Source organism: Trachypithecus francoisi, unplaced genomic scaffold, assembly GCF_009764315.1.
Source record: "Trachypithecus francoisi isolate TF-2019V2 unplaced genomic scaffold, Tfra_2.0 Lachesis_group21, whole genome shotgun sequence".
NCBI classification, from domain to species: domain Eukaryota; kingdom Metazoa; phylum Chordata; class Mammalia; order Primates; family Cercopithecidae; genus Trachypithecus; species Trachypithecus francoisi.
This window is the reverse complement of record NW_022681467.1, coordinates 7,820,755-7,846,956: the sequence shown is the minus strand read 5'-3', so window position 1 is coordinate 7,846,956 and position 26,202 is coordinate 7,820,755. Positions and strand designations below refer to the sequence as shown.

At 41.8% G+C, this 26,202-nt stretch overlaps 2 protein-coding genes across 9 annotated transcripts in view; one reads left to right on the top strand and one right to left on the bottom strand.

The window, feature by feature from the left end:
* DZANK1 (double zinc ribbon and ankyrin repeat domains 1) overlaps window positions 1-5,261 on the bottom strand; it is a 100,130-nt gene extending 94,869 nt beyond the window's left edge. For 4 of the 7 annotated variants that reach the window (XM_033185506.1, XM_033185512.1, XM_033185507.1 and 1 more), the window contains exons 1-2: window positions 4,993-5,183; window positions 3,200-3,316 (exon numbers count right to left, since the gene is read on the bottom strand). In XM_033185506.1, coding sequence (XP_033041397.1) covers window positions 3,200-3,316; window positions 4,993-5,062 — 187 coding nt within the window. In that variant the 5' untranslated portion in view covers window positions 5,063-5,183. The other 3 variants (XM_033185510.1, XM_033185509.1, XM_033185511.1) reach the window with 3 other exon arrangements.
* Window positions 5,262-5,510: 249 nt separating this feature from the next.
* On the top strand, window positions 5,511-23,840 carry POLR3F (RNA polymerase III subunit F). 2 transcript variants are annotated; one of them, XM_033185514.1, is made up of 9 exons: window positions 5,511-5,750; window positions 7,142-7,259; window positions 11,688-11,755; window positions 12,544-12,611; window positions 14,580-14,692; window positions 19,539-19,682; window positions 19,899-20,006; window positions 20,892-21,083; window positions 23,402-23,840. In XM_033185514.1, the coding sequence occupies exons 1-9, from the start codon at window positions 5,689-5,691 to the stop codon at window positions 23,477-23,479; spliced, it is 951 nt and encodes a 316-aa protein (XP_033041405.1). In that variant the 5' UTR covers window positions 5,511-5,688; the 3' UTR covers window positions 23,480-23,840. The 2 variants fall into 2 exon arrangements, with proteins under 2 accessions (XP_033041405.1, XP_033041406.1); XM_033185515.1 differs by having other exon boundaries at window positions 7,104-7,259.
* The last annotated feature ends 2,362 nt before the right edge of the window (window positions 23,841-26,202 follow it).

The window sequence follows — 26,202 nt, the reverse complement described above, 5'->3', positions numbered from 1 at the left end:
CCACAATCTTCCTCATAGAGTGTGTTACCCAGTTTTCTTTTAGTTTTCCTAATTTCCTAGGTTAAAAAAATACTATCCTGTAACTCATCTTTCTTGCATTTTGAGTAAAACTCACTAATTCATTGCAACAAATGTTTGCTGAGTACCTATTATGTACCAGACATCATGCTAGGTACAGGGGATATGCAAAAGTATATCCGAGGGTCTCCTTGCATATCCCCTGTACCTAGAATGGTCCCTGCTCTCATGGAGATTACATTTCAGGAAGGACACTGGAACAGTAAACAAACAAGGAAATACAGCTTGTCAGGTGGTGATTAAGAGCTTGGAATAGGTGAAGCAGGGATAAGGTCTGCTCAGCAAGCAACTGAAGGGGTAGGGAGAAGGGTGAGGAGAAGAAACATTTTCCTATGTTTAAGAGACCTTTATATTTCCTTTCCTACAAAATATCTTTTCATCATTACTCAAAAGAAGATACACAAGTGGCCAACACACTCATGAAAAAATGCTCATCATCACTAATCATCAAAGAGATGCAAATCAAAACCACCATGAGACACTATCTCACACCGGTCAGAATGACTTTTGTTAAAAAGTCAAAAACTAACAGATGTTGGTGAGGCTGCAGAGAAAACAGACACTTATATACTGTTGGTGGGAATGTAAATTAATTCAGCAACTGTGGAAAGCAGCTTGGAAATTTCTCAAAGAAATAAGAGTTGAGACTGGGTGCTGTGGCTCACACCTGTAATCTCAGCACTTTGGGAGGCCCAGGCAGGCAGATTAAAAATACACAAATTAGCTGGGCGTAGTGGCACACGACTGTAATCCCAGCTACTCTGAAGATGAGGTATGAAAATCACTTGAACCCGGGAGGCAGAGGTTTCAGTGACCCAAGATTGCATCACTGTACTCCAGCCTGGGTGGCAGAGTAAGACTCGGTCTCAAAAATAAAAATAAAAATAAAAAAAGAAGAGTTGAAATACCATTCAACCTAGCAATCCCATTACTGGGTATGTACCCAAAGGAAAATAAATTGTTCTGCCAAAAGGACACATGCACCCATATGTTCATCACAGCACTATTCACAACAGCAAAGACATGAAACCAACTTAGGTGTCCACGAATGGTGAAATGGAGAAAGAAAATGTGGTACATACACACCATAGAATGCTATGCAGTGATAAAAAAGAATGAAATCATGTCGTTTGCAGCAACATGGATGCAGTTGGAGGTCATGATCTTAAGTGAATTAACATAGGAACAGAAAATCAAATACCATGTGTTCTCACTTATAAATGAGAGCTAAACATGAGGTACAAATGGACATAAAGATGGTAACAATAGACATTGGGGACTACTAGAGGGTGGGGAGGGGTGAAAACCTACAACAATGCTCGCTGCCTGGGTCATGGGCTCAGTCATACCCCAAACCTCCGCACCACACAATATACCCAGGTAGGAAACCTGCACATGTACCCCTGGTACTAAAATAAAAGTTGCAAAAGAAAAAACAAAACAAGGTCTTTTCATGTCCTTTGCCCATTTTTCTTTTGGGTTATTGTTCTTTTTGTTACTGAATTGTGAAAATTATTTATTTGATATTTACGTATCAGGGAATGTTGATACCCTATCATTCACATCATCTTTTGTCAATAATCACCCAACTTCTCCTAATAATTATGGGCACATATATTAAAATGTTTAATTTGGTTTGACAGTTTAAAAAATTGTATCAGCTTTTAAGCTAAAGGAGAACACAGAAAATAATACATATTCTTAGTCAGAACTCTTGGTCTAAGCAGCATAGGGGCCATACCATAAATGCAGATAGTTTCTATATATTTCAGTTATTAAAATACATAATTGGTTAAAAGGCAAAAATTGTAATTTCAAAGTCTTTTTTACACAAATATTTGTTCATATGTTTTACCTATAAAACTTTCCTTCCTTATGATAATTATATATGTGTATGTGTATATATGTATATGTGTACATATATACACATATTTAAGAATTTGAAGAATAAATATTGGCAGGATATACATTCACTTCTTTCTTTCTCTCTTTTCTCTTTCTCTCTGTCTTTCTTCTTTCAGATGGAGTCTTGCTCTGTCACCTAGGCTGGAGTATAGTGGCGCAATCTCGGCTCACTGCAACCTCCGCCTCCTGGGTTCAAGCGATTTTCCTGCCTCAGCCTCCCGAGTAGCTGGGATTACAGGCATTGGCCACCATGCCCGGCTAATTTTGTGTTTTTAGTAGAGACAGGGTTTCAGCATTTTGGTCAGGCTGGTCTCGAGCTCCTGACCTCAGGTGATCCACTCGCCTTGGCCTCCCAAAGTGCTGGGATTACAGGCGTGAGCCACCTCACCCGGCCCTCACTGCTTTATTTCTGTAATTACAGTTGAGATTTATTTTGGCATTACTACATGCCAAACCCTGTGCACCTCATACACACACGAACCTATTTATCCTCACAATGGCTCTAAGAAGTAGATATTATTATGCCTGTCTTACATGTGTATGTGTATATATGTATATGTGTACATATACACACATATTTAAGAATTTGAAGAATAAATATTGGCAGGATATACATTCACTTCTTTCTTTCTCTCTTTTCTCTTTCTCTCTTTCTTTCTTCTTTCAGACGGAGTCTTGCTCTGTCACCCACGCTGGAGTATAGTGGCGCAATCTCGGCTCACTGCAACCTCCGCCTCCTGGGTTCAAGTGATTCTCCTGCCTCAGCCTCCTGAGTTGCTGGGATTACAGGTGCCTACCACCATATCCAGCTAATTTTTGTATTTTTAGTAAGACAGAGTTTTGCCATGTTGGCCAGGCTGGTCTTGAACTCCCGACCTTAGGTGATCCGCCTGCCTCGGCCTGCCAAAGTGCTGGGATTATAGGCGTGAACCACTGTGCCTGGCCACTACCAGGACATCTTACTTTGGCTAAGGTAAGTCAAGACATTGCTGAAACCATACAAATGAAAAGTTGGTCAAACCATTTTAATCTAAATGTATACCACTCTATAAACCATCAATGTACAGCACTGTTTCAAATTTTAGAAGTTTTACAAATTTCCCAAAGAGTTGAGCAAAGAGTGAGAAAGCATGCAACGAGATAAACCAGCAACCAGATAAACACAAGAAATATGACAATGTTATTTTAAACAATTTCAAACATATGTGATTCTTACCTGATTTCATTTCCAAAAGTGTATTGTTATCAATTTCATGGTTAGCTTTTCCAGGCTGAGGCACTCGTAGTGGTATGATCTGAGGGACACACACTGAACCAGCCGTCATTTTCTCTCCTTATATACAGAAAAAAATAAATTCCACCGTGCACTTAGAGCTGTACACAAAAGTTGAAGAAAAGCACTTATTTTAAATGCAGCAAAACTAGTTAAAACGAAAGAGAATACTGTTAACATGGCACTACAAATATTATTCCCTTTTTAATTGAAATAATAATTACATTTCGGCTGTATTTGCTGTTGAAGTCTCGTGTGGGGTTTCGATTATCTAAATATTACCACACTTCCGAGAAAGGAGCATGAATGAATGAGACTGGGGAAAGAAGTTACTTTAAAAGGGTAAATTAAATGAGTAAGGAAAACAGAGACTATCACTAATGCTCTTACTTGAGTTCCCTCCAAATCATTCTCGCCTTTTCCTGCCTTTGGTGTGTGTCACCTCTCTTGGCTTCAGGGCAAGTCGTCATACAAGAGGAACCGAAGTAACTGTGTGTGTACCACAAAATGTTAGTTAGAGCTAACTTTTTTGGGAAAGCTCCAGGTTCACAGCCTTGCCACCGTCACCAGAGCAGTTCTAGTATTTGAAAGCTGCAAAGACACTTTAGAAGGACTGCAGAGTATTAGTTGTTAGTGAAAAGGAAGTTTGCAAGAATATAAACAGTGACTAATAAACACAAGCCTCCCATTCCATCTACTGCATTTATAAATCCTGGTATTAATAATTAACTACCAGTATGAAAGCCTTACTGGTCTTTTTGGAGGTGAGGGTGGGGAGGAAGTTTGTCATAATTTTTAATGCACAGAAGGTTTCAGGGGGGAAAAAAGCTCACCTTAACACAGCAACCATTTACATCTCTGTATTGCCTTTTCAAATTTCATTAAGAATCCACAGATTTTGCTCAATTATAATCTACATATTCATTCCATTTTTATAGTCTACTTCTTGCATTCTTGCATTCTCAATGTATTAGTTTTCCATGTACTTATTTATCCATTTGGGGCTGGCCTTAGGCTATTAGGCTATTTCTAGTTTCTTTTTAGTTTTGCCTGTTGCTGTTCTTTTTTTTTTTTTTTTTTTTTTGAGACGGAGTCTCTCTCTGTCGTCCAGGCTGGAGTGCAGGGGCGCGATCTCGACTCACTGCAAGCTCCGCCTCCCGGGTTCACGCCATTCTCCTGCCTCCGCCTCACGAGTAGCTGGGACTACAGGCGCCCGCCACCACGCCCAGTTAATTTTTTTGTGTGTGTGTATTTTTAGTATAGGCGTCGGTTTCACCGTGCTAGCCAGGATGGTCTCGATCTCCTGACCTCGTGATCCACCCGCCTCGGCTTCCCAAAGTGCTGGGACTACAGGCGTGAGCCACCGTGCCTGGCCGCCTGTTGCAGTTCTAATAATGCTGATCTGAACATCTCTGCAGTTTGAGCTTTGTCACAGACTGTATTCTCAAAACTGGGGTAACTAAATTTAAGGGGTGAACTTAATGCCTCGTTGGATAGTTCCGGATCGAGGGCCAAGAATATAAACTGCAGATACTGAAAAATTAATTCTAAATAAAAAATATGTAAGAGAGGAGGTAATTCGCGAGCATCAATTAGCAGCTGCCCTTACGAAGCTGGGGTGGCCAGTGGGCCCCACGCAAAGGGAATCAAGAAAAAGGCGGATCCGCCAGGCCCAAATGGCAACGTGTAGTCAACAGGATCCCCAGAACCCTCAACTCTCCCAAAGTGGACCATACCCTCGCAACCCGGATCCGGAACCCCGTTTGGTTGTCCCCGCCCATCAGGGGCTGCCAAGGACACCTGCATCCTTTCGGCTGGAGTAAGGCAAGCTATTCCCCTCCTCTAGCCGCCCTCCTCTTCCTCTAACCGGGGGACCCGGGATCGGGACCCCTAATGCATCTCTGCCGCTCCCAACCCAGTCGCCGGCCTCTCACCGCCTCTTGCCTCCTCCTTCGCAGCCTCCCGGGTTACCACAGACGCTGCGAGCCGCGCCCCGCCCACTGGGAGTTTGACAGATGATTGGCGGAAACGCAGCTTCTTAGCAACTAGCCCCGCCCCCGCCGCGCCGCAGGGAGCCTGGTACCTGCCTTGAGCTCCTTTCCCAGGGCATCTAAGAATATCCCTTTACAGAGTTGCAAAGTGCTAAAAGTTGGCTTCCCAACTCAGAATGAAGGAACCAAGCTTGTGCGTCCGATGGGCATTGACATTCTGAAAAACAAGGATAAGAAGCTGTAGTAGCGCCTGTAAGTGGGCCGGAGCAGGCGCGACTTGGCCACCTCCCGCCGAAAGGCAAGGAAGGACCGCTGCGACACGAGGAAGAAAGTCCCTCGTCCTCCGCTAAGCGCTATTCTCCACTGGTTCCCAGGGTTCTCCCGCTTGCTACCCGGCCGCTCCGTGCATCTTTCTCCCTAGGCGTCAGGAACTGCTTCCTCATGGCGGAGGTGAAGGTGAAGGTGCAGCCGCCCGACGCGGATCCGGTCGAAATAGAAAACAGGTAAACCAGTGAGGCTCCGGCTTGGGACTCCATCAGGCGGCCAACATTTGGGCAGTCGGACCCCTTCTCCCGGATCCCTCGGGAGTGGCCGGAGCAGGTTGGGTAGGCACGTGGGAAAACGATTGCGAGGTTCTGGATCCACTTATTCCCTCCCATCCTGGGAGGGCAGAACTCAAGAAGTTCAAAATGGGCTTGATAGCTTGCAACTTTGTGTAGCTGACTGGCTTTGTCCCGATACTTTTGGGGAAGTTGTGATGATGCGCTGCCTTCCTACTTTGACGTGATCAGTGCTTTGAGAGGAGACCCTCGGCTTTCCTTCCCTTTAGAACACTTGTGAATGCATGTTCTGATACAGGATCGCTCTTGTCACGAAGGGAACGTCTATGTCAAAACGTTTAGGCGGAGTTAGGGCGCAGTTGGTGATTACGAAGCAACATTAAGTCAGGTAGTTTCAGTACAGTATTGAAGTCAAAACTTTTAGGACACCCAAAGCCTCTGCCAGTTTTATTTTTATTTGTTTATTTGTTTGTTTGTTTTTGAGACGGAGTCTCGCTCTGTCGCCAGGCTGGAGTGCAGTGGCAGGATCTCGGCTCACTGTAAGCTCCGCCTCCCTGCAACCTCCGCCTCCTGGGTTCAAGCGATTCCCTTGCCTCAGCCTCCCGAGTAGCTGGGACTACAGGCGCGCGCCACCATGCCCAGCTAATTGTTTGTAGTTTAGTAGAGACGGGGTTTCACCATGTTGTCCAGGATGGTCTCGATCTCCTTACCTCGTGATCCGCCCGCCTCGGCCTCCCAAAGTGCTAGGATTACAGGCGTGAGCCACCACCTTTTTATTTTTTACCGAGGCACTGCCACTCTTAGATTATCGTGTACTTTTAAAAGACCTAACCTTCTCAAACTGTTAGGAATAATACATTTGTTGATGTTGACTAGGTGAAGATTTTGACCTATTTTGTTTGGTAGATATAATTCCCAAAACAGGCCCCATTTTGGTGAATTGTCATAAATTTTGGCTTCCCACCAGAAACGTCTGCATTTGCCTCCTGCTTGCAGATTTAGGGCTTAACTTTGTCATACTTATTACACCTGAGAAAATTGAAGTCTCAGCTTTAATATTATTTCTGTGATTTCATTAGACTTTTGCTCTAATTTAAAGTTATTAGTGAGGAAAAGAAATATTCTCCTTAAATAACAATAATACTGTAATCATGTATTTAGAAATCATCTTCTTCAGTGTCTAAAATGCTTTGATCCAAAACCATCGCAGAAACCCAGTTTGTCTTCCAACTGTGAAAAAGGCACAATGTCAAACTCTTCTACTTGTGTTTTTACCCCTACTGTCTCTTGAAACAGGTAACCATGAAGGATAACATTAATACCCTTGTTTCTAGGATTATAGAATTATGTCACCAGTTCCCTCATGGAATCACAGACCAAGTAATTCAGAATGAAATGCCTCATATAGAGGCCCAGCAGCGGGCAGTAGCCATCAATAGGTTGTTGTCTATGGTAAGGTGAATCTAACTATTTTGCATAATTACTGATATGCTGATTATCATTGGTTTTTATTATGTAGTTGTGATGGTTAATTTCATGTCAACTTGACTAAGATACAGGATTCCTAGATATCTAGTTAAACATTTTATTGGAGTGTCTGTGAGGGTGTTTCTGGAAGAGGTTAGCATTTTGAATTGGTGAACCCAGTAAAGTAGATGTGGGTCCAGTGTGGTTGAGCATCATCCAATCCATTCAGGGCCTAAATAGAACAAAGTGGCAGAAGAAGATTGAATTCACTCTTTGAATTCAATCTTGATCTGGGCTATGGATCTTGTGCCCTCAGCACTCCTGGTTCTCAGACCTTCAGACTTGGACTGGCATCTACACCCTGAGCTCCCTGCTCTCAGCCCTTTGATCTCCAACACTAACTTTCCTGGGTCTCCAGCTAGCAGAGGGCAGATTATGGGACTCCTCAGCCTCCATAATCACAGAGCAAATACCTTCTGAGGAATCTTTCAAGAGAGGGATGTATCCTATTAGTTCTGTTTCTCTGGAGAACCCTAATACAGCAGTCATAAAATGAGAAAGTATGTTAGGTTTGATTGATAAGACTCTAAACAAGGAAATAGCTCAAACTGCCTGAATTGAAAAAAGAAATAATTATGCGTTATAAGACAAATGAAATAAATGTATTATGTTATAACTGTTGTATTATTAATTGCCACTGCCGCACATAGGTCTAGTCTGTTCTCACCTTCTGTTCACTTCCTACTACTGGTGTTGGACCATTTCTTATAAAATATACCACCCCCTTCCAACCCCCGATTTTTCTATGAGTTGTCACAGAGCCCAGTCATCAGGGTTTCATTCTCCACATTGTCACTGAGCATTTCAGGAAGCAAGAATGAGTCCAGTTGAATGAAGAATGCTGGGCCTTGGGGAGGAAGTGCAGCCTTAGCCCCCAGTGACATCGCAATGGAATATATCGTTGAAGCCATTCTCTAACTGTCCAGAAACAAACAAGCAAGACTGTCTGAAAACCCCCTAGTGGTGCCCGATGCTCTAAATGTCTCCTTACTTTCCCTCATCATTAAAACATACTTTTCCTGAGAGCATTTCAGTTTGGCTTTAGTAGCAGTTAGGTTAAAGAGTTCTACGCCAAGGCATCATCTGAATGACTGATTTGTTTTGTTTTGTTTTGTTTTTTGTTTTGTTTTGTGAGACGGAGTCTCACTCTGTCGCCCAGGCTGGAGTGCAGTGGCTGGATCTCAGCTCACTGCAAGCTCCGCCTCCCGGGTTTACGCCATTCTCCTGCCTCAGCCTCCCAAGTCGCTGGGACTACGGGCGCCGGCCATCTCGCCCGGCTAGTTTTTTGTATTTTTTAGTAGAGACGGGGTTTCACCGTGTTCGCCAGGATGGTCTTGATCTCCTGACCTCGTGATCCGCCCGTCTCGGCCTCCCAAAGTGCTGGGATTACAGGCTTGAGCCACCGCGCCCGGCCTGACTGATTTGTTTTTTAAGTCCACTAGCCTTGTTGGATTTCCAAGGGCTCTGGATGTAGAGATTTGGGGTCAGATGAATCTTTTCTTAAACCTTTCCCATCGATTTTCTAGCTCAGGAGTTTGCAAACTTTTTCTATAAAGTGCCAGAGAGTATATGTTGTAGGCTTTGTGAGCCATATATTTTCTTTCACAACTATGTCATTTTCGCAAGAAGCAGCCGTGGATGATGATATGTAAACAAATGGCCACAGCCATGTTCCAGCAAAACTTTAGTTATGAAAACAAGCTGTGGGGCAGATTGCTGACCCCTGTTCTAGCCCAAGGACAAAGGAATGTTGCTGATTTCTAGTTATTTCACTGTGGTGAAGGTCTTCAGCTTTAGGAAGCATAGAGGAAGGGATTCTGGGAGGTTGTAGCAGTGGAAAAATTCCTTTTTTTCCTCTGATCGCCCTTTCAGCTCTTTCCTTCTGACTGAAAATCATCTTCAGCACCTCTGTTTTACCACCTCTGCCACCACCCACCCACTGCGAGTCCTATTGGCTATAGGTTGTATGTAGGCAGTAGTAGAGCTATCAAAGGATATTAAGAAAGGAAGTGATAATTAATAAATCATGTAGTGTTTCTGATTTTAGCTCTTAAAAGCAGTTCTTAAATTTGCTCTTCACACTCCCTCCATTTCTGTCCCTGGTACCGCCCTATGTTCAGGCTCATGGCTTTTACCTCGACAGTTGCAGTAGCATCTTAACTGGCTTCCATGACTCCATCGGTCTCAGAGAAGCCAGCCTGATTTGGGATAACAGTTGTGAGCCACTGCCCCTTGCCCCTGATCCATCTTAAATGCAGGTCTGACCAAGGCACTCTACCGCCTACAATTTGTTTATACTGGAGATTCAGACTCCTGGGTTTACCACACTGAGTCCCTGCATTGCTCACCAGCCTCATCTCCACTACTGTACCTCACAAGTTAGGTTTCAGGAGGAGCAGACTGTTTTTGGTTTCCTGCCACATCATGCTGTTTCACGCCTCGGGACTCATGTTGTTCCCCCTGCTTAGACGGTTCTTCTTACTCTTTATAGATGACTACTCTTAATTCTTTAAGACTCAGCTCTGCCATTGTCTCCAGGAAGTCACTGAACTCCCCCCTACCCCCAGGTTGGACCACAGCCTGTTCTCCAAGTACCCAACCTGAGAGTTCAGGGTGGCTTTACTTACCTCTATCTTAATGCCAACCAGATGGGTACTGAAGTCAGCTGTGTGTTTCTCTTTTAGAATCATATTGTTCCCCCAAACACCTATCATAACACCTGGCACAGTACAAGTATTCAGTAAATTTTCATTAGCTGGATAAATGACCAAATAGAGCCTCTGGATTGGGCCTTGTAGTCCTACTTTGCCACTTCATGGGGTCAGGGAACAGAGGGAGTGTGTCACCATTCATTCAGTATATAAATCCATTTCCAAGTCATGAGTGTCTGTTTTAAAACAAGGGAATGGGCCGGGCACAGTGGCTCATGCCAGTAATCCCAGCACTTTGGGAGGCTGAGGCAGGCAGATCACTTGAGGCCAGGAGTTCAAGACCAGCCTGGCCAACATGGCATAATCCTGTATCCACTAAAAGACAAAAATCAGCCTGGCCTGGTGGCATACCCCTGTAATCCTAGCTACTTGGGAGGCTGAGGCACGAGAATCACATGAACCCAGGAGGCAGAGGTTGCAGTGAGCCAAGATCATGCCACGGCACACCAGCCTGGGTGACAGAGTAAGACTCTGTCTCTAAATAAATAAATAAATAAAACAAGGGAATGGCCTTTCTCTCAACTATGGCTTTCCAGTGCTTCCAGAGCCTAGTGCTATAACTATCTGGGTTCTCTTAAGTTCGGACCCAAGGAAATTCAGGAGCATGACAGACATACTTTATTTTACTTCTGATTTGCTATATAAAAACAATACTACTTTAGTCCTTTTATTCATTGGCTGACATCAGTAAATGTCACTATTAGCTTTTTTGGATTTTTTTTTTTTTCAATATGGAGTCTTGCTGTGTCACCCAGGCTGGAGTGTAGTGGTGCGGTCTCAGCACCACTGTAATCCCAAGTAGCTGGGATTACAGGCACTGCGACTGCACCGGGCTAATTTTTGTATTTTTAGTAGAGACAGGGTTTCACCATGTTAGCCAGGCTGATCTCGAACTCCTGACCTCAAATGATCCACCCGCCTCAGTCTCCCAAAGTGCTGAGATTACAGGTGTGAGCCACCATGCCCAGCCATTAACTTTATAAATTTTATTTTTCACTGTGCAACAGAATATGCCTATTTAGTCTTTATTTAAACTTTTTATTTATATAAATTACATTTTTACTGTATTTTATATATGTAATTTGGATTTATTTGATTTTAAATATAGATTTTTATTCTCAAGCTGCTTTTTAAAAATTCTTTATGCATTGGTCATATAACCAAGCCAAGATCTACCATACAGGAAATTGTTAGTATTGATATTTTGAAAGATTTTGAGATTAAAGAGCAGATTTTGAAAAATTAAGAATGTTGCCGGGTGCGGTGGCTCAAGCCTGTAATCCCAGCACTTTGGGAGGCCAAGACGGGCGGATCATGAGGTCAGGAGATCGAGACCATCCTGGCTAACATGGTGAAACCCCGTCTCTACTAAAAAATACAAAAAACTAGCGGGGTGAGGTGGTGGGCGCTTGTAGTTCCAGCTACTCGGGAGGCTGAGGCAGGAGAATGGCGTAAACCCAGGAGGCGGAGCTTGCAGTGAGCTGAAATCTGGCCACTGCACTCCAGCCTGGGTGACAGAGCCAGACTCCGTCTCAAAAAAAAAAAAAAGAAAAATTAAGAATGCTAAATAGTGTATCAACATTTGTCATTTGACATATCTCCAAAATAATTGATTCCTGTTTTCTACTGTCTTAAAAACTAGGGTCAGTTGGATCTCTTAAGAAGCAATACAGGCCTTTTATATAGAATAAAGGACTCTCAGAATGCTGGGTAAGTACTAGTTTTTTTAATTTTAAGAAAATTTTTATTATTGCAAAAGTAATGTATGTGTTGGGAATAAAGCTAATACAAAATTACATAAACCTGTCCTGTGTATCATCCCCACCTCCTATGATATATTCCATTTCCCAGAGGTAACTACTCTTAATAATTTAGTATATATCCTTTCTTCTAGCTATATATAAATACACATAGATGATTATATATTTATATATAATCTTTCTTTTTTTTTTTTTTTGAGACGGAGTCTCGCTCTGCCGCCCAGGCTGGAGTGCAGTGGCCGGATCTCAGCTCACTGCAAGCTCCACTTCCCAGGTTCACGCCATTCTCCCGCCTCAGCCTCCCAAGTAGCCGGGACCACAGGTGCCCGCCACCTCGCCCAGCTAGTTTTTTTGTATTTTTTAGTAGAGACGGGGTTTCACCATGTTAGCCAGGATGGTCTCGATCTCCTGACCTTGTGATCCGCCCGTCTCGGCCTCCCAAAGTGCTGGGATTACAGGCTTGAGCCACCGCGCCCGGCCTCTTTTTTTTTTTTTTTTTTTAACAAAAATGGAATCATGCTATCCATTCTGTTTTGCAACTTGTTTTTTTCACTTACTGTATCTTGGACATCTTTTCATGTTGGTACACACAACTCTGTCTCATTCTTTTTAAGGTAAGCCTTTCTTTTGGTAAATATGTCACTATGGTGACCTTGTCTGTTAATTTTAAGTAGCGATGTAGATTATTAGATTATCCTATAGTCTTTACCTTATTAATTTTACTTTATTCCCCTGCAGTAAAATGAAGGGGTCAGATAACCAAGAAAAACTAGTATATCAAATCATAGAGGATGCAGGAAATAAAGGTAAGCATGTGAAGGATGAAGCAGAAAAAAACATTGTCTTTGGAGTTAAATATAGGGACCCAGATCTCGGCTTCCCAGGGTAGAGCTCGGTGAACAGAGTATGTTGAGGAAGGGAACAGAACATACAAATATAACATGCATGTGCTTGAAGGACACCCAAGAGTAAGGCCATTGCTGCCTTGAAAGAGATAAGAACTAGAGTGCTGTGGCCAGGGATGGAAAAAGACTTCTGAATTCTGAGTCACATGAATGTATTATCTATTCAAAATAAATCAAATTTAAGTTTTTTTTTTAAAAAAAATCTGTACCTTCTAGCTCTATGACCATGGACAACTTACTTAAACTTTGTAAGCTTCAGTTTCTTCATCTTACCTATAAATTGTGGATGCTGACACCTCTCGTTTTTGCAAGGACCAAAAGGAAAGCCGGTGTCGTGTAGCAGTGTCTTAATGGATGTCCCTCTGCGCTATAGTTCCTCTTCTACCCCCCTTGAAGAACTGTATCTAGATTGCAATCCTCAATTACAATAATTTAGGATCTATTTGAGTCATTGATAGTAGCTTGAAAAATTGAGATGTAATCTGAAATTATATAACTAATTCTTATATTTATTAAAATTAACATTTTTTAAAATAGTCCTATGAGAAGGCCATTCTGCATATTTTTTTAATCTTCCTGTCTCATTATGCCACTACATTGGGAAGAAAATAAAAGCAAAATGTTTACATACATTCCCTTTCCATATATAACACTTATTTCCTTCTTTGAAAAAGAAATCATTGCTTCTCACACAGGGCTTTTAGCAGCCATAAGAACCCTAGGCTTCCTTTTTCCATCTCACAAATACAATGTTGTATAAATAATGGATTACATGCATGCAGACACTCATCTAAAGAGTGTTTTTGGCCTACTTGAGAATGGCAGTTGACCTTGACCCAAATTTAAGTTTGTATTTCACATTTACAATCTAAAATGAAAATATCAGAAAACAGTATTAAGGGTACGGATGATATAAGTTAATTCTGTTGCATCCATGATTTTTCCTTCCATTATAAAAATGTCCTTTTCATAATTTTTGTTTGTTTGTTTTTTGAGACGGAGTCTCGCTCTGTTGCCCAGACCGGAGTGCAACGGCGTGACCTTGGCTCACTGCAACCTCCGCCTCCCGGGTTCAAACAATTCTCGTGCCTCAGCCTCCCAAGTAGCTAGGAGTACAGGTGCACACCACCAGGCCCGACTAATTATTTTTGTTTTTTTTGGTTTTTTGTTTGTTTGTTTGAGACAGAGTCTGGCTCTGTTGCCCAGACCGGAGTGCAACGGCGTGACCTTGGCTCACTGCAACCTCCGCCTCCCGGGTTCAAACAATTCTCGTGCCTCAGCCTCCCAAGTAGCTGGGACTACAGGCGCCCGCCACCTCGCCCGGCTAGTTTTTTGTATTTTTTTAGTAGAGACGGGGTTTCACTGTGTTAGCCAGGATGGTCTCGATCTCCTGACCTCGTGATCCACCCGTCTCGGCCTCCCAAAGTGCTGGTATTACAGGCTTGAGCCACCACGCCCGGCTATTTTTGTATTTTTAATAGGGACAGAGTTTCACCATGTTGGCCAGGCTGGTCTCAAACTCCTGAGCTCAAGTGATACACCTGCCTCAGCCTCCCTAATTGCTGGGATTACAGGCATGAGCCAGCGTGCCCGGCCCTTTCCATAAAATTTTTAAAAGTGTGCCACACTGGGATTCCAAGAAATTTCTGGTTAGAAATTATAAATCATTATAATAAATCTTATAAAGCATTAGACTTATTTATTGTTTGGCATACTTTTGCTACTTTAGCCAAGGTTCTTACCTCTAAGTCATTTCATTTTTACTGTTAGCTTTATACTGCTAGCTTTGGAATGAGACACGAGTTAGAGGAATAAAATTAAAAATCCATGAAAACATAGCTCAACTTACTTTACTTTACTTTCTCATAGGAATATGGAGCAGAGATATCCGCTATAAAAGTAATTTGCCATTAACAGAAATCAACAAAATCCTGAAGAATTTGGAAAGTAAAAAGCTTATCAAAGCTGTTAAGTCTGTGGCAGTGAGTAGTCATTTCCTCAAATATCCACTTATATATGTTGCTTCAAGTTTTAATTCTTGAAGTTATGTCATGATTTAGAACAGCTGGTCCAAAAAGACTTAAAAATTTAGCTCATGTTGGATTGGTTTGGAGATACTGCTTACACTTGTCCCTACACAGTTAGTTCTTGGTGTCTCACCCACTCAAAGATCTAAAACTACTTTACTGTCTTCAGTGAAAAATCTTTGGAACTGTGAACATTTTTCCTAGATTTTGTGGTGTGTAAGATAATTTACTTTATCCCAACATATTAACTTTCTCATTCAACAAAGAGTATTTTCTGGGTGCCAGATACTGTTCTGAGTGCTTGGGATACGTGAATGAACAAGTCGGAGAAAGATCCCTGCCTTGGTGGAGCTTCTCTTCTAGTACACGTGTGTTTTTCCTGCTCCTCATCCTGTCCCACCCCTGCTCCAGAGCTGGCTCCCTCAGGGACATCTGCCCCTAATCTCACTGATTTAGACATCAGAGGAGCTGAGATTCCCCTAGAATAAAGTTTGCTTCAATACACATTTCATAAGAATTAAAGCTATAATTCAAATTTTATAATTTCCAAGCTGTTAAGTCTGTGGCAGTGAGTAGACCTTTCCTCAAATATCCACTTACATATGTTGCTTCAAGTTTTTATTTTTGAATAAAACAAGAATTATAAGAACTGTAACATCAGTTATAAGAATTTGATGCTTATTAGTGATTTTGTTTATCAAATATTTATGCTGTACCACTTCTCTCATTTAGAATAACATTTCCCTTCCACGTTGTTTAATGGATAATTTCAAATATATATAAAGGTAGAAAAAATCATATAATAAATCCCTGTGTATCCATCACCTAGCCTCATTTTGCCAGTCTTCCTTCTACATCTTTATGTTCAATAACAGCTTTGCTGAAATATAATTCATCATTCATACCACAGAGTTCATTCATCCTTTTAAAGTGTAAAATCTTTGGATTTACAGTCACTGGTTTGTACTATAATCTTAGAGTTGTGCAACTATCACCGCTGTCCTAATTTTAGAACATTTTCGTCATCCCCAAATGTGACCACTAGTATTTATTTCCCAGCCTCTATTTCCACAGTCCCTAACAACGAATAGTTTATTTTCTGTCTTTATTATAGATTTGCCTATTCTGGACAGTTCCTATAAATGGAATAATAGAATATGTAGTCTTTTATGTATGACTACTTTGACTTAGCATGATGTTCTCAAGGTTTATCCATATTGTACTTCATTCCTTCTTATTGCCAATTAAAATTCCATTGTACAGATGTATATCACCTTTTGTTCATTCATCCGTTGCTTAACTTCCGTGTCCTTTTAAGGGTTAAAATAATCTTAGATCTAAGTGTAAAGTGCAAAACTATAAAACTTTTAGAAGAAAACACAGAAAATCTACATGACCTTGGCTTTATTAATGAATTGTTGGACTACAACTCCAATAGTAGTCTATGAAAGAAAATGTTGATAAGTTGGAGTTTATCAAAATTTTTTGAAAACCTCGGCTTTGCAAGACATTGCTAAGAGAATGAAAAGACAAGTTACATACTAAAAGATATTTGCAAATCACATATTTGATAAAGCACTTGTCTCCAAAATATACAAAGAACTCCCAAAATTCAACAATAAGAAAACAACACTTTGGGAGCCCAAGGCAGGTGGATCAGCTGAGGTCAGGAGTTCAAGACCAGCCTGGCCAACATGGTGAAACCCTGTCTCTACTAAAAATACAAAATTATCCAGGCGTGGTGGCACATGTCTGTAATCCCAGCTACTTGGGAGGCTGAGGCAGGAGAATTGCTTGAACCCGGGAGACAGAGGTTGCAGTGAGCCGAGATTGCACCACTGCACTCCAGCCTGGGCAACAAAAGCGAAACTCCTTCTCAAAACAAACAAACAAACAAAAAACAAAGAAAACAAATAATCTAACTAAAAATGAGCAAAAGATCTGAACCTCACCAAAGAAGATACACAGATGGCAGATAAGCATATGAAAAGATGCTCTACATTATTTTTCATTAGAGAACTGCAAATTAAAATAAAATTTAGTGTAGTAAGATGCCCCTACACACCTATTAGAATAGCTAAAACCTAAAAATTGGTAATACCATATGCTGACAAGATACAAACCAAGACAAACACTCATACATTGCTAAGAATGCAAAATGGTACAGCCCCTTTGTAAAAAAGCTGGGCAGTTTTTTACAAAACTAAACACAGTTTTACCACATCGTCCAAAGGTCAAGCTCTTAAGTATTTACCCAACTGATTTGAAAACTTATGTCCACAAACTACATGAATATTTATAGCAGCTTTATTTGCAATCAGCAGCTTTATTCATAATCAAAAGCAACCAAGGTATTGTTCAATAGGTGAATGGATAAACAAACCAGAATATTATTTAGTTATAAAAAGAAATAAGCTATCATGAAAAGATATGAGTAAATCTTAAATGCATATTGCTAAGTAAAAGAAGCCAGTCCAAAAAGGCTATATACTGTATGATTACAACTATATGACATACTGGAAAAGCAAAACTATGCAGACTAAAAAGATCAGGGGTGAGGGCAGGGATGGTAGGGAAAGCTGAATAGGTGAAGCATGAGAAATATTTTTAGGGTGGTGAAATTATTTTGTATGACAGAAGCATTAACCAAATTAACCCAAGCTTTGCTGTCCAAAGTTTTTATTAGGGTTTCATTAAACAGGCATGATTGATTGAATCCTTGGTCATGTGAGTGAATTCAATCTCCAGCTCCTCTCCCCTCCCAAGAAATTGGACTGATGTCACATGGCCCAAAGCCCCAACCCTCTAATCATGTGGTTGGTCTTTCCAGCATGGACACCTCCTATCCTGAAACGATTTAGGGTTCTATCAGGAGTCACTTTGTTAGCATAAACCCAGGTGTGATCTAAGGGATTCACCATGAATAACAAGGCCTATTGGGAAATTCCAAAGACGTAGAAGTTACTTCCTAGAAAAAAAGACATCGTCTAGCCGAATTTTTTTTTTTTTGGAGACATGGTCTGGCTCTGTCACCCAGACTGGAGTGCAGTAGCACGATCACAGGTCACTGCAGCATCAACCTTCTGGGCTTAAGCCGTCCTCCCACCACAGCCTTCCAAGTAGCTGGGACTATAGGCACATGCCACCATGCTCAGCTAATTTTTGTATTTTTGTAGAGACAGCGTTTTACTATGTTGTCCAGGCCTATCTTGAACTCCTAGACTTAAATATCTACTCACCTCAGACTCCCAAAGCGCTGGGATTACAGGCATAAGCCACCATGCCTGGCCCAAATTCTTCATGTTTACAACCCAGTGAAATTTGGGTTACTCAGTGTTGGAGTGAGCAGTTGGACAAACAAGGGAAGTTAGAATGATCCATGTAGCAATGGATTAGACTTGAAAACATCAGTATGGACTCTTGTGTAATTTAATATAAATAATATAGATGGTTAATTTAGAAATATTGAGTATAGCTATATGTATATATACAAGGGTTAATATGCACACATAAATCTTGTGCTGCCAACTGGGAAGGCCTAGAAGTGATGACATCCCAATGGCAATGAACACATCTAGTGCCTAAGTCTTGGTTTCTAATACTATCATGCAATAAAATGAACATACTGAAAATGCTCCTGACGCTGGGCACAGGGGTTCATGCCTGTAATGCCAGCACTTTGGGAGGCCAGCGCAGGTGGATCACCTGAAGTCAGGAATGAGACCAGCTTGGCCAACGTGGTGAAACCCCATTTCTACTAAAAATACAAAAAATTGGCTGGGCATGGTGACGAGCACCTGTAATCCCAGCTACTCAGGAGGCTGAGACAGGAGAATCGCTTGAACCTGGCTGCAGCCTGGGCAATGAGAGCAAAGCTCTGTCTCAAAAAAAAAAAAAAAAAAAAAAAAAAAGGAATGCTCTTGACATCTTGTAGTGCTAGAAAGTAAGAAGGTGCTAAAATAGCTGGACACGGTGGCTCACGCCTGTAATCCCAGCACTTTGGGAGGCCAAGGCAGGAGGATCACAAGGTCAAGAGATCGAGACCATCCTGGCCAACATGGTAAAACCTCGTCTCTACTAAAAATACAAAAATCAGCTGGGCGTGGTGGCGCATGCATGTAATCCCAGCTACTTGGGAGGCTGAGGCAGGAGAATCACTCGAACCCAGGAAGCGGAGGTTGCAGTGAATGGAGATTGCACTACTGCACTCCAGCCTGGGCGACAGAGCAAGACCCTGTCTCAAAAAAAAAAAAAAGAAAGAAAGAAAGTGCTAAAATACACACACACACACACACACACACACAACGATGGGAGCATATCAAAGGGATACAGGAACCAAGTGAAAAGCTTCCAATGCCCAAAGCATTCCAAAGCTTCCAATATGGGAATAACAATGAAGTATTTGAATGTAACTCAAAGTATAAGATAAATACTCCTGAGTCCATAGTGATAGAAATATGGTGTTTGAGAAATTGTCACAACTAAAAGAAGCCTGGGAGAGATGACTAAATGTAGTATGATGTCCTGGATGGAATCCTGGAGCAGAAAAGGAACATTAGGACTAATGAAATCTGAATAAAGTACGGCATTTAGTTAGTAATGATTTATCAATATTAGTTCATTAATTGTGACAAGTGTACCACACTAATCCAAGACGTTAAAAATAGGGGAGACAGCGTGGAGCATATAGGAGCTCTGTGCAATAATTCTGTACGTCTTAAACTGTTCCAAAATATAGGTGTTTTTCTTTTCGTTTTTGGAAATTGTTATAAACACATGAACTGTGCGTGTTCTTTCCTAGGCCTCAAAAAAGAAGGTGTACATGCTCTATAACCTGCAGCCGGACCGGTCTGTGACTGGCGGAGCCTGGTATAGTGACCAGGATTTTGAATCTGAGTTTGTAGAGGTGCTGAACCAACAGTGTTTTAAATTCCTACAATCCAAGGTGAGGTATGATTGAGGAAACATCACCACAAACCCTCTTGTAAAAAGTTTTTCGTAGAGGATTTTAATCTATCCTACTTTATAGGAATTAAAAACCTGAAATTGGTAATTTTTACTAAACTAAATATGTTCTGCTGTTGGTTTGACTCAGTATAAAGTGTATTCAGAAAACACACCAATATTCTTGCTTAGATTTCTTATGTTTCAATCCTTATAGGCAGAAACTGCACGAGAAAGCAAACAGAACCCAATGATACAAAGAAATAGTTCATTTGCCTCATCACATGAAGTGTGGAAATATATCTGTGAATTGGGAATCAGTAAGGTCAGAACTGAATTTCATCTTATTTTTTAAAACTTATTCTTCATCACATACAATGTATTCCAAACATGTATTTGACCCAGACTGGTTTTTGGGGGATGATAGCTACGAACATTCTGCAGAATCCACTTTGGGAAAATACTGTCCTGTATCTTAAGCAAAGGCAGTCACTGCCATTGGGCATTGTCTGAACTGACACTAAGCCTGGGACACTGATGCTTTTTTAATTTTTTTTTGGAAACAGGGTCTCATTTTGTTGCCCAGGCTGGTTTTGAATTACTGGATTCAAGTGATCCTCCTGCGTTGGCCTCCTAAAGTGCCACTGTACCCTAGCCTTTTGAAATTCTTTTTTTAAGGACACAGATGCTTTTCACAGTGAAGAAATCAAAGTGGCCATTTGGATATTTCATTTTAATTTCCTGGGCCTCAGATTTCTCATTTATAAAAACTAGGAACTTGGACTATTTGATGTTTAAAGTGCCTTTCTGCTCAAGTATTTTATAAATCTCCAGTAAATTCCTGCTAAAGAAATGCTACTTTTTTATAAGATTTCTAGATTTTACTTAGGAAGTAAAAATATCAGATTGCAACCTCTGCCTCCCATGTTCAAGCCATTCTCTTGCCTCAGCCTCCCGAGTAGGTGGGATTACAAATGCCCGCCACCACACCTAGCTAATTTTTGTATTTTTAGTAAAGATGGGGTTTTGCCATGTTGGGTAGGCTGGTCTCGAACTCCTGACCTCAGGTGATCCACCTGCCTCAGCCTCCCAAAGTGCTGGGATTACAGGCATGAGCCACCGTGCCCAGCAACCGTTTACTGTTTTAACACCCTCCAATTGGATATCTCCCTGTCCTATTTGTGTCCTTTCTGATATATCCCTTTTTTAGGTAGAGTTATCCATGGAGGACATTGAAACCATCCTGAATACACTCATTTATGATGGAAAAGTGGAGATGACGATCATCGCTGCAAAAGAAGGCACAGTTGGCAGTGTAGACGGACACATGAAACTGTACAGGGCAGTCAGTCCAATCATCCCTCCCACAGGTTTGGTCCGGGCACCCTGTGGACTCTGCCCCGTGAGTTACAGTGGCTTCACTTTACACTTGACTGCCCCTGGGTGCAAGTGCCACATTAAGAAACAGAGCAAGCACACCCCAGTTTTCTCAGATTCTTAGGGTTGACCAAGAGCTATTCAAACCTCCATGAAACCTTGATGAACAGACCTTTAATGAACAAATCATTGCTTTACATTCTTTTTTTTTTTTTTTTGAGATGGAGTCTCACTCTATCGCCTAGGCTGAAGTGTAGTGGCACGATCTTGACTCACTGCAACCTCCACCTCCCAGGTTCAAGCGACTCTCTTGCCTCAGGCTCCCGAGCACCTGGGATTACAGGTGCCCGCCACCATGCCCAACTAATTTTTTGTATTTTTAGCGAAGATGGGGTTTCACCATATTGGCCAGACTGGTCTTGAACTCCTGACCTCAGGTGATCCCCTCGGCCTCCCAAAGTGCTGAGATTACAGGCATGTGCTACCACATCCGGCCTCCTGCTTTACATTCTTTCTTGGAATAAACACATTAAGGATATTTGCGTTTTCTGCTCTTGGCCTTGAAATGGACACTTTTTGATGAGGGCTAATCATTTCACCTAAATAGGGCGGAAAATGAGATTTGTGGAGAACCTTCCTTGGGCCAGGTGTGTCCTTGATGATTTCCATAGGTGGTCTCATTTAATCCTCCTTACATTCTTTTTTTTTTTTTTTTTTGAGACGGAGTCTCGCTCTGTCGCCCAGGCTGGAGTGCAGTGGCCGGATCTCAGCTCACTGCAAGCTCCGCCTCCTGGGTTTACGCCATTCTCCTGCCTCAGCCTCCCAAGTAGCTGGGACTACAGGCGCCCGCCAACTCGCCCGGCTAGTTTTTTGTATATTTTAGTAGAGACGGGGTTTCGCCGTGTTAGCCAGGATGGTCTCGATCTCCTGACCTCGCGATCCACCCGTCTCGGCCTCCCAAAGTGCTGGGATTACAGGCTTGAGCCACCGCGCCCGGCCAATCCTCCTTACATTCTTGAAGCTCGTGGTGTTATTTCCCCTTAAAAGTGAGGGAGCTTAGGCTTAGGAAGACTTAGGGGCCTATAGCTTAGAAGTAACCGGGATTCAAACCCAGAGATCATGTCTTTCCCCTGCAGCATGCCCCAGCACTCCTCCTTCATTCGTTCCCAAATTTTGTAAGTGCCAACTCTATGCTCTAGTCACTAAGGATACAAGAGAAAGTACGAGACACTGTCCCAGTCCTAATGACATTTATAGTCATGAGCCTGTGTGTGTTTTATTTCATTATATCAGCCTTTGTCTATATGCCTAAGCTCTCTATGCCCTGGTTTCAATCTGTAGACAAAAGGCTAACATATAAGGAATTCTATTTTGCACCCTTCACAAAAAGGTAGCTAAACATGAAACATTCGGTTAATCAAAATCAAGTCATTCATATGTATAGGTCTCCCTGCCTGTTTTCCTGTGTTACCTGGTGATGGCCTTTTGCCCAGCAGACAGGTGAGCATGGTCATCTTAATGCCACAGTAAAAGGCCTCTTTACTACTCCTAACTTGATGATCACAAAGCGGGCCCTATTATAGTATGTTCTTTTTTGTTGTTGTTGTTTTTGTTTTTTTTTTTTGCAGAGATGGAATCTTGCTCTGTCACCCAAGCTGGAGTGCAGTGGCGTGATCTTGGCTCACTACAACCTCCGCCTCCCGGGTTCAAGCAGTTCTCCTGCCTCACCCTCCCGACTAGCTGGGATTACAGGCGCCTGCCACCACACTTGGCTAATTTTTGTATTCTTAGTAGATACTGATGGGGTTTCACCATGTTGGCCAGGATGGTCTCGATCTCTTGACCTTGTGATCTGCCCACCTTGGCCTCCCAATGTACTGGGATTACAGGCGTGAGGCCCCATGCCCGGCCATAATATGTTCTTAAATACAGTCCTAATCCCTTTCAGTTTGAAAGTTTTGTTTTTGCCGGGCGCGGTGGCTCAAGCCTGTAATCCTAGCACTTTGGGAGGCTGAGACGGGTGGATCACGAGGTCAGGAGATTGAGACCATCCTGGCTAACACAGTGAAACCTCATCTCTACTAAAAAATACAAAAAAAAACTAGGCGGCCTGTAGTCCCAGCTACTCGGGAGGCTGAGACAGGAGAATGCCATAAACCCGGGAGGCGGAGCTTGCAGTGAGCTGAGATCCGGCCACTGCACTCCAGCCTGGGCAACAAAGCGAGACTCCGTCTCCAAAAAAAAAAAAAGAAAGTTTTGTTTTTAATATTGGTTTAAATAAGTGGTTGGGTCTTAGATATTTTAAAACTTTAATTTGAGTATAATTTCTTTTCTTTTTTAAAGGTTTTTGATGACTGCCATGAAGGTGGTGAGATTTCACCATCTAACTGTATTTACATGACAGAGTGGCTCGAATTTTAATAGAGAGCTATGAACTTAATGGACATTTTGCAAATGAAGTTACTTTGGGAGCAGATTTAATTCATGATGGAACATCAAATCTCCTTGAAAGCAAACTTCATAATAATGGATATAGACTTGCTGCTATGAAAACATATTTTATTTATGAAGACTAAATTTATATTAGTAAAATAGCCAGTAGAATATGAAAGAAATAAGGTTAGTAGTGAAATTCATTCTTCCAGAAATAAAACACTTTGAAACTCCAGAGGACCACATCTTTCAAGACTCCTGATGGGCCAAGGAAAAAGATGCTAACATACCCATATTTACCAAGTACTATGATAAGGGCTAGAGTATAAAAATGTTCTTTTTAAAGTTATTTATTAATTCTTCATTGGAAGTTTTTTTCATATCTGGTTCACTACCACCATTTCTGTTTTCTGCTTTCTCAGTGGTTTCATTGAAAAGAAATTAGAGTGGCCGGGCGCGCTGGCTCAAGCCTGTAATCCCAGCACTTTGGGAGGCTGAGACGGGCGGATCACAAGGTCAGGAGATCGAGACCATCCTGGCTAACACAGTGAAACCCCGTCTCTACTGAAAAAAAAATACAAAAAACTAGCCGGACGACGTGGCAGGCGCCTGTAGTCCCAGCTACTCGGGAGGCTGAGGCAGGAGAATGGCGTGAACCTGGGAGGCAGAGTTTGCAGTGAGCTGAGATCCGGCCACTGCACTCCAGCCTGGGGGACAGAGCGAGACTCCGTCTCAAAAAAAAAAAAAGGAAAAGAAATTAGAAGTGGTTAAAGGCAGGAATAGCAAAGGAGTGTATGCAGACTTGGGGTATGACTGGGGGAGAGTGGAACATGCCTGTTCCACACACTATTCCTTTTATATCAGAAATGATCTTTTAGGAGACTATGCTACCATACTTACTTCAAACCCAATGACTACTGTCAAGGATATATTTTCAGTACATAAATATTATCATTTTCATCCAAAAGAGAATATTTTCACTGTTCCTTCTTTCTTAAAGTCTTGTGTTTCACTCTGTAACTCAAGTGTATTCTTTCTTAGAATTTACCCTAGATTCTTATTTAATGTCTGCAGTAGAATGAATGTTGTGTGTGCCCCCAAAATTCTAATGTTGAAATCTCATTTCCAATGTGATAGTATTTGGAGGTGAGGCCTTTGGGAAGTGATAGGTCAGGAGAGTAAGAGCCCTCATGAATGGGATTAGTGCCCTTATAAAAAGAGACCCAGAGAGCTCCATCACCCTTTCTGCCATGTGAAAGGGAGAAGACAGCCATCTACAAATGAGGAAGTGGGTCCTCACCAGAAAACAAATCTGTAAGCACCTTGATCTTGGACTTCCCAGCCTCCAGAATTGTGAGAAATAAATTTCTATTGTTGATAAACCAGTCTATGGTATTCTGTTCTAGCATTAACTAAAACTAAAAATACTCCATGCCCTCCATTCACACTTTATTTTGAGGGAGGGGATAACATTCTTTTCTTATTCTGTTTTAGATTTATTTCCCTTCCTTACTCTGTTCTAAAAATCATGGTGAGATATGTCGAAGCAGAAAGCCATAATTGTCCTCAGTTCTAATAGCACTTTCAGTTCTTATCATCAGCCACATAGAAAACACTAGGTTATTTGATGTATTGTTGCACAGAAGTTGACTGTAGGGCTTTTTAGAATTTTAGCTTCATATTTTCACTTTGTAGCTCCAGTTAGAAGTTTCTGTATCCAAGCCAAAAACATGGGACCCAATGGAAAGGAATTCAAGCTCTGCTAGTACTGACGCTTGGGTTCTAACACCAGTTTGGAGATGCTCTAAGTGGACATCAGAAGAATTATTTTAAGATAAATGGTATCAGTAAAATAAAATTCAGCTCAGTAACCAATTTTTGTCCAATACATTCTTTGGCCAGCTCTACAAATTAGCATTTGATGACACTAGCTCTTTGTGACAAAAATTATTTCAAGTATTGGATATATATACCTATATAAGATACATAGCCTTTTGGCCAGAACTCCCATCTTCCAGTAATTCGCCAAAATGACGAACACAAAGGGAAAGAGGAGTGGCACCCGATGTATGTTCTCTAGGACTTTTAGAAAACATGCAGTTGCTCCTTTGGCCATGTATATGCGAATCTATAAGAAAGGTGATATTGAAGACATCAAAGGAATGGGTGATGTTCAAAAAGGAATGCCCCACAGGCGTTACCATGGCAAAACTGGAAGAGTCTACAATGTTCGCCAGCATGCTGTTCACACTATTGTAAACAAACAAGGGCAAGATTCTTGCCAAGAGAATTAATGTGCATATTGAGCACATTAAGCACTCTAAGAACCAAGATAGTGTGTGAAGGAAAATGATCAGAAAAAGAAAGAAGCCCAAGAGAAAGATACCTGGGTTCGCCGGGCATGGTGGCTCACGCCTGTAGTCCCAGCACTTTGGGAGGCTTAGGCAGGTAGATCATGAGGTCAGGAGATGGAGACCATCCTGGCCAACATGGTGAAAACCTGTCTCTACTAAAAATACAAAAATTATCTGGGCATGGTAGCACGCGCCTGTAATCCCAACTACTCAGGAGGCTGAGGCAGGAGAATCACTTGAACCTGGGAGGCAGAGGTTGCAGTAAGCTGAGATCACGCCCCTGCACTCCAGCCTGGTGACAGAGCTAGACTCCGTCTCCAGAAAAAAATAGAAAGTTACCTGGGTTCAACTGAAGCG

What these genes read in the sequence shown, in the direction of transcription:
- POLR3F (XM_033185514.1), top strand. Translation starts at nt 5,689, where the DNA reads ATGGCGGAGGTGAAGGTGAAGGTGCAGCCGCCCGACGCGGATCCGGTC. An exon ending in AAGGACTCTCAGAATGCTGG is followed by an intron (nt 11,756 to 12,543) that starts GTAAGTACTAGT and finishes ATTCCCCTGCAG; the next exon opens with TAAAATGAAGGGGTCAGATA. An exon ending in TTAAATTCCTACAATCCAAG is followed by an intron (nt 19,683 to 19,898) that starts GTGAGGTATGAT and finishes CAATCCTTATAG; the next exon opens with GCAGAAACTGCACGAGAAAG.